The sequence below is a fragment of the Apteryx mantelli genome, chromosome Z, assembly GCF_036417845.1.
Source record: "Apteryx mantelli isolate bAptMan1 chromosome Z, bAptMan1.hap1, whole genome shotgun sequence".
Lineage (NCBI taxonomy): Eukaryota > Metazoa > Chordata > Aves > Apterygiformes > Apterygidae > Apteryx > Apteryx mantelli.
This window is the reverse complement of record NC_090020.1, coordinates 11,350,434-11,365,618: the sequence shown is the minus strand read 5'-3', so window position 1 is coordinate 11,365,618 and position 15,185 is coordinate 11,350,434. Positions and strand designations below refer to the sequence as shown.

At 42.6% G+C, this 15,185-nt stretch overlaps 1 protein-coding gene across 1 annotated transcript; it reads left to right on the top strand.

The window, feature by feature from the left end:
• Positions 1–11,519: 11,519 nt before the first annotated feature.
• MYL5 (myosin light chain 5) lies at positions 11,520–13,669 on the top strand. The gene is made up of 4 exons (XM_067315736.1): positions 11,520–11,555; positions 11,891–11,998; positions 12,964–13,039; positions 13,560–13,669. The coding sequence occupies exons 1-4, from the start codon at positions 11,553–11,555 to the stop codon at positions 13,598–13,600; spliced, it is 228 nt and encodes a 75-aa protein (XP_067171837.1). The 5' UTR covers positions 11,520–11,552; the 3' UTR covers positions 13,601–13,669.
• Positions 13,670–15,185: the final 1,516 nt, after the last annotated feature.

Genomic DNA, 15,185 nt, shown 5'->3' with positions numbered 1-15,185 from the left:
AGGGCAAAAGCAGGCGGAGGAAAACTGAGCTACTGCTGGGCAGTTCAACCGGTTGTCGCTGCTCTTTCTCATGGTGCTATGCAGCTCATGGAGCTGCTGGAGGCAATACGGCACCTGCTTGCCCAGTGCTCTGTGTCCCCAGCGGTCACCTCCTGCCACAGCATGTACAGCCCCTTCCTCTGGGGCAGCCTGCTCTTCCTTCCTGCCTGTTATCATGGCTCTTGCACCTAATTTCTAAGACTTATAGGGAGTTTGAGTGGAACACGGACTTACTCCCACTACGTGTGCAGGGTGATATCCAGTTTCTTTGCAAAACAGCACCATCTAGTCACCTAGTCAACTCACCAAAACATTGCGACTGCTGCCCTTTCTGGTCAGCGATGCCTCACTACGAAATGTTTCTACTTCTTGTTGCACTGTCACAACCAGGCCACTTGTAATTTGCCTCTCCCTTGCGGTCTTAGCTGGTTAAAAAAGGTGAAACATGCTTTGGCTCTTGCCTGCAGTGTTGCTCTGCAGCAGCTGGGATCAGGCTGCCTGGATTTCTCGCCAGCTATGGAGTCAATGGTGCATGGGCACGGAGATGGGAAGGGCCAAGAAACAGTTCTCCAGTGTTTTCCCAGCCCTGGGAAGAAAGTGATGCATGATGGGTTAGATTAGGAGGCTACAGGTCATTGCAACACTATTCCAGAGGAGCTCTGCACACAGCTCCTCCCTGTTGAGTGCTGTGCAGGCTCTCCACACAGGGCCTCTTCCCAAATGGCCAGGGATTTTGTCTCTGTGTTTTCCTGCAACTCTGCTAATGAAAAAGAGCATGTGGGTGCCCTTCAGCTGTCCCCTGTGCTTGAGTATAATGTGCTGTCGCTGGTGGGTTGCAAGTGAACATGCCTGACTTGGCGCTGATTACAATGCGGGAGCGTGCAGAAGGTCTCTTCTGCTGGCAGAGCTGTGGAGGTGGGAGCTTCCCCCAGAGAGAGAGAAACTGCTGGCAGGTGGGGACTGCGGTCATCTTAGCCACTCCACATGGATCTGGAGGAGGCCCTCGCTGGCTTTTCCCAGTTGGTCTAGATATGACTTTACCTAATGCTGGGAAATGCTGTTCTCCTTTCAGAGATGCGGGGTAGGAATGATTCAACTTCCACTCAGCTTTTCCAGAGGGGAAATGTTACTGAATGCTGGCGGGTGGGGTATGGATCTCAGCTCCACACCTCAAGCAGGGGGGTCATGTGTCTTAGTGACTGGTAAAGCGGCTTGACCTTTTTTGTCTGGCAGCTGTAACTCCTGCGTAAGAAAAGCTCCAGAAGAGTCAGAGAGTCCATTGAAAACAAGTAAGATTTTTTTGCTTTCTGGACTGAACGTGGCTCACACCATCTGCCAGGAAACCTTGCAGGAGAAAAAAAAATTTTCATCACATCCCTTCCTCTACTCCTTCCTCAATCCCTTAAAGTGGGATATGGGAAAGATTAGATTAGAAAAAACTGGGTGGTGAGAAACTCTCTCCCAGAGAGCAGCAGCAGAACAATTAGGCAGGTTAACTTTATTCCAGCAGAAGGTAGTTGCTGCCTTCTCCAGACCACAGAGCGAATGAGGAGTATCTTCCCTCTCTCACACCCTTTGAGAAGAGACATTTTCTTATTACTTTCTTCCCCACCTGTCCATTTTAGGTGAGACAGCTAGTTTCACGCTGACTTTCTGCCTCAGTTTCTACCTCTTGTCAAGAAAAAGTTACTTTCTGCAGAGCTATCTGCCTTCTTCCTACTACTTCATTCAGTCTGCGGCACCTCATGTTTGTGCTGTGCCTCCTGGGATCAGATGCTCTCCGTCTTTCCTGCTTTCCTGCCTTCCAACAAGCTTCAGTTGCTGCTACCTGCTGCTGGAGGTCACTGTAGCCTCAGGCTCAAACAAGAGAGCTCTCATCTTTTGCTCTCATTATCCCCAAATCCTTTGCCAAACACAGCTCTCATTAAGTTCAAAGATTTGGGCTGGTTTGTATTCCTGTGGCAAACAATTGGCCTGATAGCAAATACTTATTAAATGATCATTTTTGATGTCCTACCCTGTTTTTTCTCCTGTGCCTCATGGGCTGGAAAAAAAATTATGCCCATTCTTGTCGCAGCAGTCTTTAGCTGTATTTGCAGACTGTCTTCACATTCCCTTTGTCCTCGTTCCCTTTGCCTTTAGAAGCAATTCCACCAGCTTTTTCTTGCAGACTTGAAAGAATTGTGGTGGCGAAAGACTGGATGTTGAACTGTCTCAACCGCAAGCAGCCAAATTATGGACAGCCCAGGAAACTGCCATTCATCCTCACTACCTGACTCGTAAGTGCTCCTAGCCTGCCACAGGCGCAAAGCTGAGCTTATTCTCCTTGCAGCTTTGGCAAGGTGGATGACTGCTCCCAAAGCCGTTTGAGCACACAGTCGGCTGGATAATTTGTACCTGCCATAGACTTGCCTCTCTCTTCCAGGTGGTTTGTCATTGGAAAAAATAAAACTTGGGATGCAAGCACCTGTATGAATCCTGTTCACAGGATGTGTGTGTGAAATGGGGTAACTAAGACAGCCACAGAATCAAAGAAAAAAAAAAATTTTTGGACTCTTGTTAGAAGTCTGATCACCCGCACTGACAAAATTAATCTGGCCATGTTGCAACCTTGTTTTGTCCAATCCTTTTGCTGTCCACCTCTAAGAAGAGCACGAAGCTGTCTTTCCCAGAACCTCCCTTAGTTGAAGACAACAATCAGATCACTCCTTAGCCTCTTCTTAAAAGAATAAAAACTTTTATTCATCCATTTCAGTCCTTAAGCATGTTTATATTCCCAGGTGCAGTGGAACATATTACAATGATGTTCACAGGTATCTTAAACTTGATGAAAACAGAAAAATAACCTCCCTATAGCTGCTTGGTGTTGGCTTTTTTGGCTTGAACACAATGGTTGCTTCTATGTATTGCCCGGAGGCAATGGGGTGATTCAGTCCCTGTGGGATGGCTGGAGCGAAGCTTACGGCACCTCCTCCACGCGCAGGGGAGAATCTGTCCCAATACAAGGGGCACTGCACAGTTTGCTTGCCTGGCCCTGCAGACCCTGGGTTTTGAGGGCTGTATTGAAATCGTGGCCTTTTCTGCCTCATCTGCTATGGGGAATCCCTGCACCCTCACCTCTACAGATCCAACGGATGTCCCTGGCTGAAACAAAGAACCCACCCAGTTAGTAACCCAGATGCTGGGTTGCAAGAAAAAAAACACGGGCCCAAGAAGGCAGCACAGTTCCCAGAAGGAAGCAGGAAGTTAAGGATGGCACCAGATCCAAAATGCAACAGGAGGGGGTTCAAGAAGAGTTCATACTGGGTCATTTGTAGTCCTAGAGCTGGGGTATTCAGCAAGACTCCAGACAGCTTGCACTGCAGGAAACCCAGTACTGTTGCCTTTGCATTACAAGTTCTCTATGCACAGAGATCCCTTATCCCACTGCACAGGTGGGAATCCCGCTGTATTAAATGCACTATATTCACTCACCAAGAGGGACAAGCTGAATGCTGCTGGGAGCTACCAAGCTGCCCTCAAAAGGGAGGGAACCACAGAGGCGGCATAAACAAAGCAGTGGAAGAAAAAGGAGGGGAGAAATGAAACTCTCCTTTTTGTGGCATGCTCCGCATTTCCACTTTAACAAGTTGTGGGGTGGTGAAGGCTGAGATCCCATCAGACTAACAGCAGATGAAGCAGGGCTTATTTAGCACTCTGGAAAGCAGCTGGTCACTGCTATCCTAGAAACAGGGTTCAAATCCAGCAACCCAAACACAGCAGCAGTAGCTACCACTGTGACCAACCCTCACCAGAAAGGCAATAGCGTACTTCAATTTTGAGTAAGGAGCCCGCTATAATTACAGACATTTCTACTGAGTCAGAGCTGAAGTCCCAAGTGTATGTTTTGGTGGTTTTTCAACAGCACTGTTTCCACATAATCACAACTGACAGCCTATGACTTAGTACGATAGACATGGGTTAAGCATGGTGCTTTACAAAAATAAAGTTTTCCAGTAATTCAGATCTAGTCTCCAGCTCCTGGAAATAGAGTCTTTTGGAAGGCTTTAGCTATGCAACATATCCTAAATTATACAGAGAGATCAAGATGTGAAGTATTCCCTTGATTTTACAGAAAATAATGTATTCTAAATGAATTGCCAGCCTAGATCTCTACTTTAATTATGATCACCTAATCCTTTCAATACTGTGACATATAAATTCAAACCAAGAAGTAATTAAAAAACTACTCAGGATGAGATACAGCTGATTTTTCTATTCCCATTTCCTCCTGAAAATATGCCATCTTACCCCAATTTCTCTGCTGTCATTAGACTGAGTTTACACTTTTAATTCAAATCTGATTGTTATACTTCATTTCACTATATTCCATAGTGCTGCTTTCTTTTATTAGCTGAGAACATTCACTGATGGTTAAGAATTTATTTATTCCAAACCATATCCTAGAGGGACTACATTTACTGAGAAAAGTTATAGTTTACTAAAACATATGACAATGTTTCACTTCAGACTATCACTTTAAAAAGGTGGAGATCTGGAGTCAGTACTTCAGCTGTCTAATCCACAACAAAAAAAAGGAACCTTGTCTACACAAGAAAGCAGGCTCTCTTCATCTTTAAGATAGATCTATTACCATTTACAATTCAGATGAGAAAAAGCACAACCCCATAGTCACTCAACAACACAAAACCAGCAGAGATGAACTCCTTACATCCTTCCAGGACCTCTGAGGTCTCCACAGCTGAGCTCCTGCCTCAGCAATTTACATGCTAGGAGCAGACAATCTCACACTGAAGGCCACTAGTTTTTCAGCTTCAACCACCTGAGTAGCCAGTGACTTCTAATAAAAAAGAGAGACAATTAGACGATGTTCTTAATTTTAGGGAACAACATTTGACCTGCTAACCAACTGTGAAATTTCATAAGAGAAATGTTTAGAAATAACATATTAGTGAGTTATCACTAATTCCTCAAGGTCTAGAATGACTTGACAAATTATAAATCAAATTTGACTGCACTGTCAAATGCAAGGATCATACAATTATCAATCAATTATCCAATGCGATAATAAAGTCAAATAGATGACAGTACATTCCTAATCAAGCTAGCTCATACAAAGGTACATAAAGTCAGTGTAATGCCTGCTTCTCCCCTATACAGAGAATTTTGCGCGCTTCCTGATCACAAACACTCCCTACAAGTAATAGATGCAGTGACTGGCTTTATACCTGGAGGAAGAGGACACAGAATGTCATCGTCATTAGCTATAGTCAGCTTGTGACAAAAGCTTCCTTTCACATTCTGTAAGTATTTTTGTTGCTGTTCTGTATAATTCACTCAAAAAAATCCCAACAAAAACAGCCAGAGTGTTATAAGTACTTTATTGATAGAATAACATGCAGAGTTAAACTGTTCAGAGCCTAGCCAGATACTTCCATGAATGAAGGTATGATCCAGTCTTTTGTTCATTTCAATATGGAATCTTCACTTGCTAGAAGGAAAGAAAAAACAAACATGTTTAGGAGTACTGGCCATTCCTATGCATATTCTTACTAAAGCACAGCAAGACATTAGGTGGATCTCAGAGGCCACCTCTAAGTCTACCAATTCTTTTTGGCTCATTTTTATAATTCCTAATTCTGCTAACTCAACAGCAGTTGATTTCACTGCTAAGGGTAAAAGAATTTTGTGGGCTTACTCATTAGCAAGTAACAGCTTTCTGAACTGGCAAATCAAATAAGCCAAAAATCGCTAACATTTCAGATACTTCCAGTTGCCCATCTTTAAACAATAGCCTCCAACAACTGCACTGTAACGCTGAATGAAGTTTAAACAGTTGCTTTACTTACTGGAGAACTGTAACAAAACCACTCAGAAGGCAGATAGGTAATCTACATGACACTTAAGTAGATTAAACATACTAAGAAAGTGATGACAGAATTCTACTATTAAATGAAGTAGGAATTTGCAGTACAGACTCTGTGTTAAAAGAAAGATCTAAAAATCCCATTCATGCACTCTGAGATCAAGGGAAGCCATACATTTGAGATCTTAGAGCTTGGGATCTAAGTAAGCTGGGATAAGTACTTTTATCTCCAGTAAGCAATACAATTTACCAACTAGCGTATTTGATGTTATACATGTATTGTTCATTTATATTTAATTTTACAGGTTTTCAGTCAACATTATTAGTCTTTAGAACACTTCAAATAGTTATTTCTTTAGGAAACAGAGACATTAAATGTGTAGCTAGACCAAGGTCACTATGCTTACTAATCATCAATCAGTTTCCTTCAAGCTTTTCCTAAGTGAAAATCCATTTAAAGAACCCAGGTAACTCAACCTAGAGAGCACACCGCTCCATGAGAGGATGAGAAAAGGACAGGGGCCTCAAATATCTTAAGGATGAGGGGAAGTTTATTGCAGCAAGGACACTGTATGTGGAAACGGAATGAAAAGGAGAAGCAGTACTAATCTCAATAGACCACCTTCAGCATATTCTCTTCACAAGAGAGATACAAAAGATGAAGGTGACCTCTAGCATTATGCTAGTGGTAGCATTTTAAAACTGCAGTCAGAACCGTTTTTGTCCAACATTTCTCTTTCTGACCATAATATTTCTGCACTGCATGGAGGAAACAGACTTAAGTTTACTGTATTCAACTATTAAGGAACAGAAGAGTACAATTAATACACAATTCCAGTTTTTCCTCCCAAAATAGCCAGCTGCTTTTTATAGTTTTTCTCAAAGGAAATTTAGATTCTTCATTCAGGGAAGAGTAGATAAGCATATTCTATTAGGTTACAAGTGTTTTTAACTCCTCTCCTATTCATGCTGATATTTTGAAGAATTTTCACAGAAAGTCTCTGTTCACTAACACTTTTCTTTAAGGCTACACAATACATTAGTCTCTTCAAATATACAATTACACCCTCACTTCCCTACTACCAGTAAACCTGTACAGCTTGTGTATGTGCACAGGTACTATTCACACTTTACTTCAAAGGCAAAACATATGAAAAGGCTGAGCAGCAGAATTACTTGTAAAAACAACTGCTCCAGACATTGAAAGAGAATCAGGAATCTCAGCCACTGCAGCAGCTCTAGTACAACTTAAACCTCAAACCTGCAGATCCAATGGTGCTAAAGACTAACAAAGTTAACAAGCGTGTGCACTGCAAACACAAAAATGTCCACAGAACAGGTTAAATTAGATTTTTGAGACTGGCATCTAGCTTTCAGGATATGCATCCTATGTTAATTCCTTGCTTAAAGAAAAGAAAACAAAACACTCACCTAGATTTTTTTCTTTTTACTTTAACACACAAAGAAAAACGTTCTCCTAGTTATTTGGAGTTACTTCTTTTTATGTAAAGCATCTTCAAGATGCTTTAGGGCACACAAGTTGCTCATGTTTAAATTGCTACTTTAAAATGCTTTAAAGAAACCCAAAAAACCAAGGAAGGTGTTTTGCTTGAAATACTAGGCCTAGTTATTATTTACCTGGTAGCATCACACACAGAAAAGCCTTGCTGAACTCAAAAAGATTTTCCAGTGACAGCACTAATTGTTATATAATAAACTGAAGCCCACGGGCAGACTAAGTTTGTCGGACTACAGCACTATTCACGTTTCACATAAGCACAACCACCGGCCCATGGACCCTCAGGCTCTGCCGCCCACCGGCCCTAAGCTCGAGTCCCCGCGGCACGAAGGCGGGGGCTCAGCTTCGACACCGGCCCGGGGCAGGCAGCGCTTGGCGGGACTACCTTCTGCAAGCTCTCTTGCGATCCGCTCTAGCTCCTCACGCTTCTTCTTCTCCTCGGCCTCCACTCGCCTCTCCTCCTCGGCGATGGGCTTCAGGTAGTCTGCCGCGAGCACAGGCGCTTTAAGGCGCGATCCCCGAAGGGCGGAGGAGGCTCCTCCGCCTCGCGGGGCCGCGACGGCGGCGCGGCCTGCGCAGCCCGCACCGGCCGCCTCAAGGTGCCCTTGCGGGCTGGCGCCGGCGCCGGGGCGGGGGGGCGGCACTCACCGTATCGCTTCTTCCCGTAGATCATCCCCACCAGCAGGGCCGAGTACCGCGTGAACTGCGGGGAGGCAGAGACAAGGGCGCGCCCTTCGCTCAGCGCCCCGGCGCCCCAACCCCCAACCGCCCCAACCGCCGCCGCCAACCGCCCGCCCCAACCGCCGCGCCGCGCGAAAGGGAGAGGCGGCCGCGCTCCGCCGAAGAGCAGCCCCCCGCGGCCCCCGTCGCGCTCACCTTGATGAGCGGCGACACCTGCACCGGCGGGATCATCCTGGCGGCGGCGGCGGCGGCGAGACGGCACCCGGAAGTGACGCGCAGAGGACGGCGGCGCGGCGGAAAGGGGAGAGCGCCCCGCCCACCGCCGCCCCCGACCCGCGGCCGTTGGGCGGCGCGCGAGCACGTGACCGTTGGCCGCGCGGCCGTTGAGCGCGCGGCCGTTAAGCGCTCGGCCGTCATTACGTCTCGGCGCTGTGTGAGCGCGGCTCTGTGCGGATTCCCGGAATGACCCGGCAGTGTTTGCCTGTGTATTTCTGTAACGATCGCACGCGTCTACGCAAAACATCTCTTCAGGCTTCCCTCGGGCTTCCCGGGGCTTTATACAGCATCCTAATAGCCCAGCAGCAGCTTCGGTGCATACCAGGTTTGGGCGCTGATCTTGCGCTTTCTGGTACCTTCGTCTTCCCCTTCGTTAGCGTTTTTTGCCCAAACTCTGACACACAGGAAGAGAGCAAAAGATGCTTCCTCCAGGTTTTCAGATTACTCTCTTGGAGGCCTTTTCTTGCAAGGGGAAAGAATAGCCTATGCAACAAACAGCTTGCACAAGCGGCAGCCGGTAGCCCAGGGGGCGCTGTGTCTGCGGTGGACTCTGGCCTACCGGCTTAGTGATACGCTTAGCGGTGCGCTCGTTGCCTGTACAAGGAAAGGCACCACGTCCCTCCCTCAACATGGGCAGCTGAACAGATGAAAAGCCCTGGGGGTGGGGAGGGCGGAGGGCTGAGCTAGTACGTTACTAGTCTAGTATTGTAACAAGTAGATGCTATTCTTTTTTCTTCTCTGTACTTTTTTTCACTGTGTATGAAAGAAAGTCTAGGTTACCTGTTAAGAAATACCTAGAAAAAATAAAATTCCTGTAACAGCTCTCTCAATTTGGACAGCAAGATAGAATTTCGTCACCTGTTTTTACTAATCTGGAAAATAAATGTTTTATTAATCCATCTATTGATATTCTGTTTCAATTGAGAACGCTTTTCCATGTGGGACTTATTCCTGCATTGTAATCTGTCAGCATAGACCACATGCTATTAGGGGATCTCATTAATGCAAATGGAATCTGTAAGAATATGAGCTCCTGGGGTTGCAGAACTAGGTAATTCAGGAGTAATTTACATATAATAGTCCAATTGTGTTACAGTGTAACACGTGGCAAAGTTCCCAATGGCCACAGTGTTGTGAGCTGAGGCTTGAATGCAGATAAAGCTATTAAAATAATGGTGCTGTGCTAGAGAAAATATATTTTATTTCTTGTATCCTGGGATTCCACATCACAGTGCAAGCCATGGTCTTTGCCTTTCCTTAGCTATCAGCTGTGTCCCTGGAAGAAACTCTGTGCTTTCTCATTTTCTCTGCCAATAGCTGCCTCTGGTAGCAACATTTGCTAATTACATTGTATTGTGATATTCTCCCTGGGCCCAAGTTCAGCTCTAGTGCATTTATATTTAGATTAAGCTATTCCATGGCTCCTGCTGATCCATGTAAAAAAAAAAAAATTAAATAAAGCCTTTTAAATATTGCCTTGCCATACAGTCTTAGAATAGCTGTAGGAAAGGCTTGAGTGACTTTCATAATGTAAGTTATTTCAAAAAGATAAAAGCTAAGAGCTTCTCTTTAACATGCATTTTGGATTGCTTATTCTTAATCTTCCTTGAGACAATATGTATCCTGTCACCTTTAGCAAAATATTTAGGTAGCTGTGCTAGCAAGATACAACAAAATCCACGATGACATTTTGCCTCTACAGATGAACTCCTTTATTTCAAAAGACTCTAATGCATACTGCACCTATGTGGTGGAGTATACTCTTTCCACTGGGCTTAAGCTTTTTGCAATTGTCTTTTTCAGCTGGAACTTTATAAGAACTTGTTTGCAATAGGTTCTCAAAGTTACTGTACAATAATAAATAATTAATTTTGCTATCACAACACTGCTGGAGTTCTGTCAATTAGTAGTTTCATCTTCAGTATGTTGTAACAGTAAATATAACAGAAATACTGTTTTTTGCTTCTGCCTCAAGGTGCATCTTGTATATTTATTTATACCATTTCTTAAAGAATAGAACAGGACTGAGAAAAGTTCAGAAAAGGTCAACAAGGATGTTTAAAGAGGTGGTACTGTTCTCACAGAAACAAAAAAAATAGACTAAGGGCTCTTTAGTCTGGAAAGGAGAAGATTGAGAAGTGGTTGCAATGGGGAGCTGCACAGTGGAAAATTAAAAGAGGAATGTTTGTTCACTGTTTCTAACAATAGAAGAAAAGTTCTTCTAAACTTTAAAATGTTTGTTTAAATTACTAAGAAGTAATTGAGTAAGAATTAATAAGAAGTAATAGCTAATGCGTCATATCACATTTTCACATTAAGAAAATTTGCAGCTTGTATGTTTGTGCATGTGCAGAAGCCATATGCCTATGAAGCAGATCCAGTAAAGAATATAGGTATATATGTGTTACCAAGTACAGAACTGTGATCTAAATCATCCCTGTTTTTGTAGTTGTTACCTATACAGAGACAGGAGGACTTTCAAAGAGAGCTTTGCAGAGACCTCTGAATGCACTTTGCTGCTTTACTGGGAGGTCTGAGACAAAAACTTCACGTAAAGTCACAAGTCACCTTCACTGGGAAGGGGTAACCAAACCCATAATTAAAAACCCTTAAAAAAAGAAAAAAGTAATTACTGGAAGTATTACATCCAGTGTGATTGTATCTGAAAGCATATATAACAAATATTACACTGGGCTGTGTCTGCAAATAAGAGGCAATAGTGCAAAAGTAAATGAAAATTAAGGTTTCCCCAAGTTAATTAAAATCCTTTTACATTGCTGTATCTACAGCTGGGGGCAGGCACATTTTTGGAAACCCAGATAAATTTGTTGTCAAATTACTAGGTACAGCTGCTATGCAGCGTGTTGTTTATGGTAACATCCCAATATATTGACCCATCAATGTTTTAGCTTAGCTGCAGTCCTCTAGGCAGCAAATGACTGTGGGTGGTTTCAAATATAAATAGCTGTTGTTTAATCTCCTGAAAGTAGAGGGTCTGGCAAGTCTGTCCCTATATGAGGCATGTTTTGTATGCTTGGAGTTCTCTTAAGGATTTTTTCACCTCCTCTACAACATGGCTAGCTGCAAGCATGCCCCTGCCCCCTCAGTGAGGGATGCTTTATAAAGACAGATTCATCAGGACAGCCCAGCTCATCACTCTCTTCAGTGAAAATGGTGAGTTAACTCTTCACAACCATGAGATCACCAGGGCATTTAGCAGCGAACGTATTTTGGGAAGGCACTAAATTTTTCTTCTGGTGTTGGGAATCAGGAGGGACAGAAGAAGAGAATGCCTTATATTTCTAGTGGTTTTCAGGCAACTCTGAAGAACAAGTGTGTAGGAGTTGCGTTTTTATAAAGTATGAAGGTGAAACAAGAAACAAACAATGTTTAATCAAACTTACTGTTGACCTTTGGTATTTATTAGTTGGAGGTAAATTTCTGAAAGAGGCAAACTGGGATAAAGTTCAGTCAGAATTTACATTAAAAATCTTGTCTCTCTTCTCCAGTCTAGCAGAAAAACTAAAAAGAAAGAAGGTGATGACAAATGTGCTCAGAGAACTTTCTCCAACGTGTTCTTTGACTTTGAGCAGATGCAGATTCAAGATTGTAAAGAAGTAAGGCATCGTAAAAAACAGCACTGGGGATATAAGTTATGGGGTTGTGCATGCTGGAAACAGAGCTTTGCTTGAGCTCATTGCAGAAGGCATGTTTATGCACTGATTATTAAGTTCTGCTTGGAAAAAGGGGGATGTCCTCTGAGCTGTTCTTTTGGTTCAGACTTTGGTCTTGACGTTGTGCCTTTGTTGCTACCAAACCACCAGCTCTTATGCTGCACAGTGAGTTTTAACCTACTTCGGTATGACATGTAGCTCTTCCTCAAGAGTAGTTTTTCTCCATCTCTGCCAAAACCTTGGCTACAAACCAATATCTGAGAATCTCCTTTCTGACCCATGTACCGCTTGGTATACTGATACAGAGTGCTGAAATGGAGAGGCATTGTATGGGCACACAGTATGGCACTGTGTGCACCCTTCACCACAGTGCAATGAAAAAGTGGTGTGCTAAGTATGCAACGGCAGTAAATAATTGCATCAGGCATTCAAATTAAAGTTCTTGTGTCATGCTGAAATAGTTTGTAATTACGTTAAAATGCAACAGTGTCAGGATTTCAGGGAACTATTTTCTACTTCTGAGTATGTTCTGTGACCAAATGGCAATTTAGGTTTGAACATTATTACTCTGTTAACAACAAGAAAAGATTGCTTTGTATTTACATAATTAAAAAGGGACTTTGATTGACAATAGGATTAAAGGACAAATGCAACCAATATATTCCAGCAAACAGAGAAATAAGGGTATTGAAAGCTTAGCCAGTTTTCTCTGAAGGCTCTGCTTATATATTTTCACTCAACCTTTCTCTTAAATCATAAATGTCCATTCTAGTAGAAGAGAAATAATGAGGAATTAGTATTTTCTTAATTTGAATGTTTACTAAACATAGACTAATGTACAGCTTTTAAGAAGCTACAATCAACAAAAATCTAATTAATCTCTTGTGTTCATTCAATTTATCATCTAGGCTTTCACATTAATTGATCATAACAGGGATGGATTCATAGACAAAGAAGACTTGAAGGACACATATGCTTCTCTGGGTACGTTCACTTTTATGGAGAACCAGCAGTCAGGCATTTACCTCTGAGACACTTATATTGACTACCTAATCGCAGATAAATTAATTTTGGGGTAATTGGCTCAGCATCTTTGGTCCTGCTATTAATGAGAAAACAGCTAAAAAATCAAATACTGTGTTTAGAAGCGAATGGGGTTGGAAACTAAAACATAGTTTTGTAATTTGCTATGATAACTAATAGTCCAAATAGTCTAATTAGACTCCCAGATTCAAAGGACCACCATGAGACCCTTTTTGACAATGAATACTGGAAAAACATCTTTTTGTAGAGGATGACAATTATTGTCATTGCTAAAACTATGTAGTGTGCTACAGTATTTGTTTTCAGATCATGTATCTTTATAAGAACGCTTCCATGCTGTTAAGACATAAGAGTATATTTGTACCTTTTTTGTGTGTTTCATAATCCCCAAGTTATCCAATGTTAAAATTACTATAATGTAAAAAAAATCCCTCCAAAACTGATTTCTGTATTTCTTTAGTTTCAGATTCCCTCTACTGGATAGATTATGCCTTTTTCTAGTAGAGAACTTTTAAGGAATTAAAGCTTTGTATCTGGCCAGGATGTATCACGTGAGATCCACACACCATACTTTCTCCAACATTTGGTTTACATGTCTCAGGTGGTGATTGGTCACCACTCCTTCAGCAGCTTTTCACTCTCCTTCTGACTGTCTTCTTGCTAAGGAGAGTAAAATAAGTCTGTAGCCCCCTCTGTGTCACACATTTCTAAATTGTGTGTAAAGAAGCCAAGTGGCAGCCCCATTCAACATGTGCTGAGATTGGTCATGACTTCCTGATACAGACGTGCTATTGCATTTGTTAGAGATGGCAGAACAGTTTAAACATTGGAGTTCCCCCCCAGTTTGCTATATGTTCTGTTAAAAAGGTTCTGAAACTGGGCAGCAGGGAGGGAAGGGCACTATGACAAGGGAAGGTTGGGACATTTAGCAGGAGGAAAAAGACAGGAAAAAAAAGAAAAGCAAAACAGTTATCAAGGGAGTTTTATACCTGTGGCAGCTGGGTGCCCCTAAGGAGAGCAAGAGGCATGTAGCCAGCAGGGATCAGATCGGAGCCAAGCTCAGCGGTTGTCAAAAGAAAGGCTTTCCTGAGAAGCCCAGGGGAGACTATGTGGGGGTTACTCCATCCATTAACTGTGCTGGGCTGAAAGGGAGGACAGGAGAAAAGGACACTCCTATCTCTCCTTCCTGAAAGAATTCAGTCAGCAGGGAGAAGATTGTCTTCAAACATTTTGGTCAGTCTTAGCCAGCAACTTTGGATTTTCATCCATTTCATTGTCTCATTCTAGTTATTTTATGTTTTAATAACATAGCCTTTAGGAATGGCAGCAGCTGGGTGGGATACTGAGTACATGCAGATGGCTGTATCTGACCTAGTCATTAGTTCGTGAGGAGAAACAGATGCTTTTGTTAATGTAAGTCAATTATAAGATGTATTGTAGGCAATTACATTAGGGTGAACTATTTTTCTTCATTATTACAAAGGAGCCTAGAGGAACTTGCATTGACATGGATGTTTGTGTTGTAGAAGAGAAGAATCCCAGTTCTGGTGTGGTTTGATGTGCTAATTACAGGCAGGTAGGGGATGGCGAAAGCTGAGATTTCACCTCTGTGTTCTAGATAAATTGCAGTCTATTTGCAGCATGAAACTTCCTTTGGATTTCATGAGAAAAATGTAGTATTTTACAAAGCAAAGGAAACTGAAAGCTTTAAATGACTAAAAAGCAGTATTCACTAGGTAATTGCACTCCCCATCCCCCTACCAGGAGCAGTAAGAGTATAATATATAATAAATGAGATAATATAAAGCAACAGACAAATCCAAGAACCAAAAGGTATTGTTCATTGAAAGACATTTTCCTCTATTTTGGGTAAAACAAATGTAAAAGATGAGGAACTAGAATCCATGCTTAAGGAAGCCTCTGGACCCATTAATTTCACAATGTTTTTAAATCTATTTGGGGAAAAGCTAAGTGGCAAGTTTAAAGCTGCCTGCCTAAATTTCAGAACAACTTTAGTTTTAACTGTCTGGATACACAATTCCCTTTCAGGGGAGGCTGTTCTTTACTTCAAAAGTCTATTACTATT

Coding starts and splice junctions, on each gene's coding strand:
- MYL5 (XM_067315736.1), top strand. Junction 11,999..12,963: donor AGATTCAAGATTGTAAAGAA/GTAAGGCATCGT, acceptor TTTATCATCTAG/GCTTTCACATTAATTGATCA. Junction 13,040..13,559: donor GGACACATATGCTTCTCTGG/GTACGTTCACTT, acceptor GTATTTCTTTAG/TTTCAGATTCCCTCTACTGG.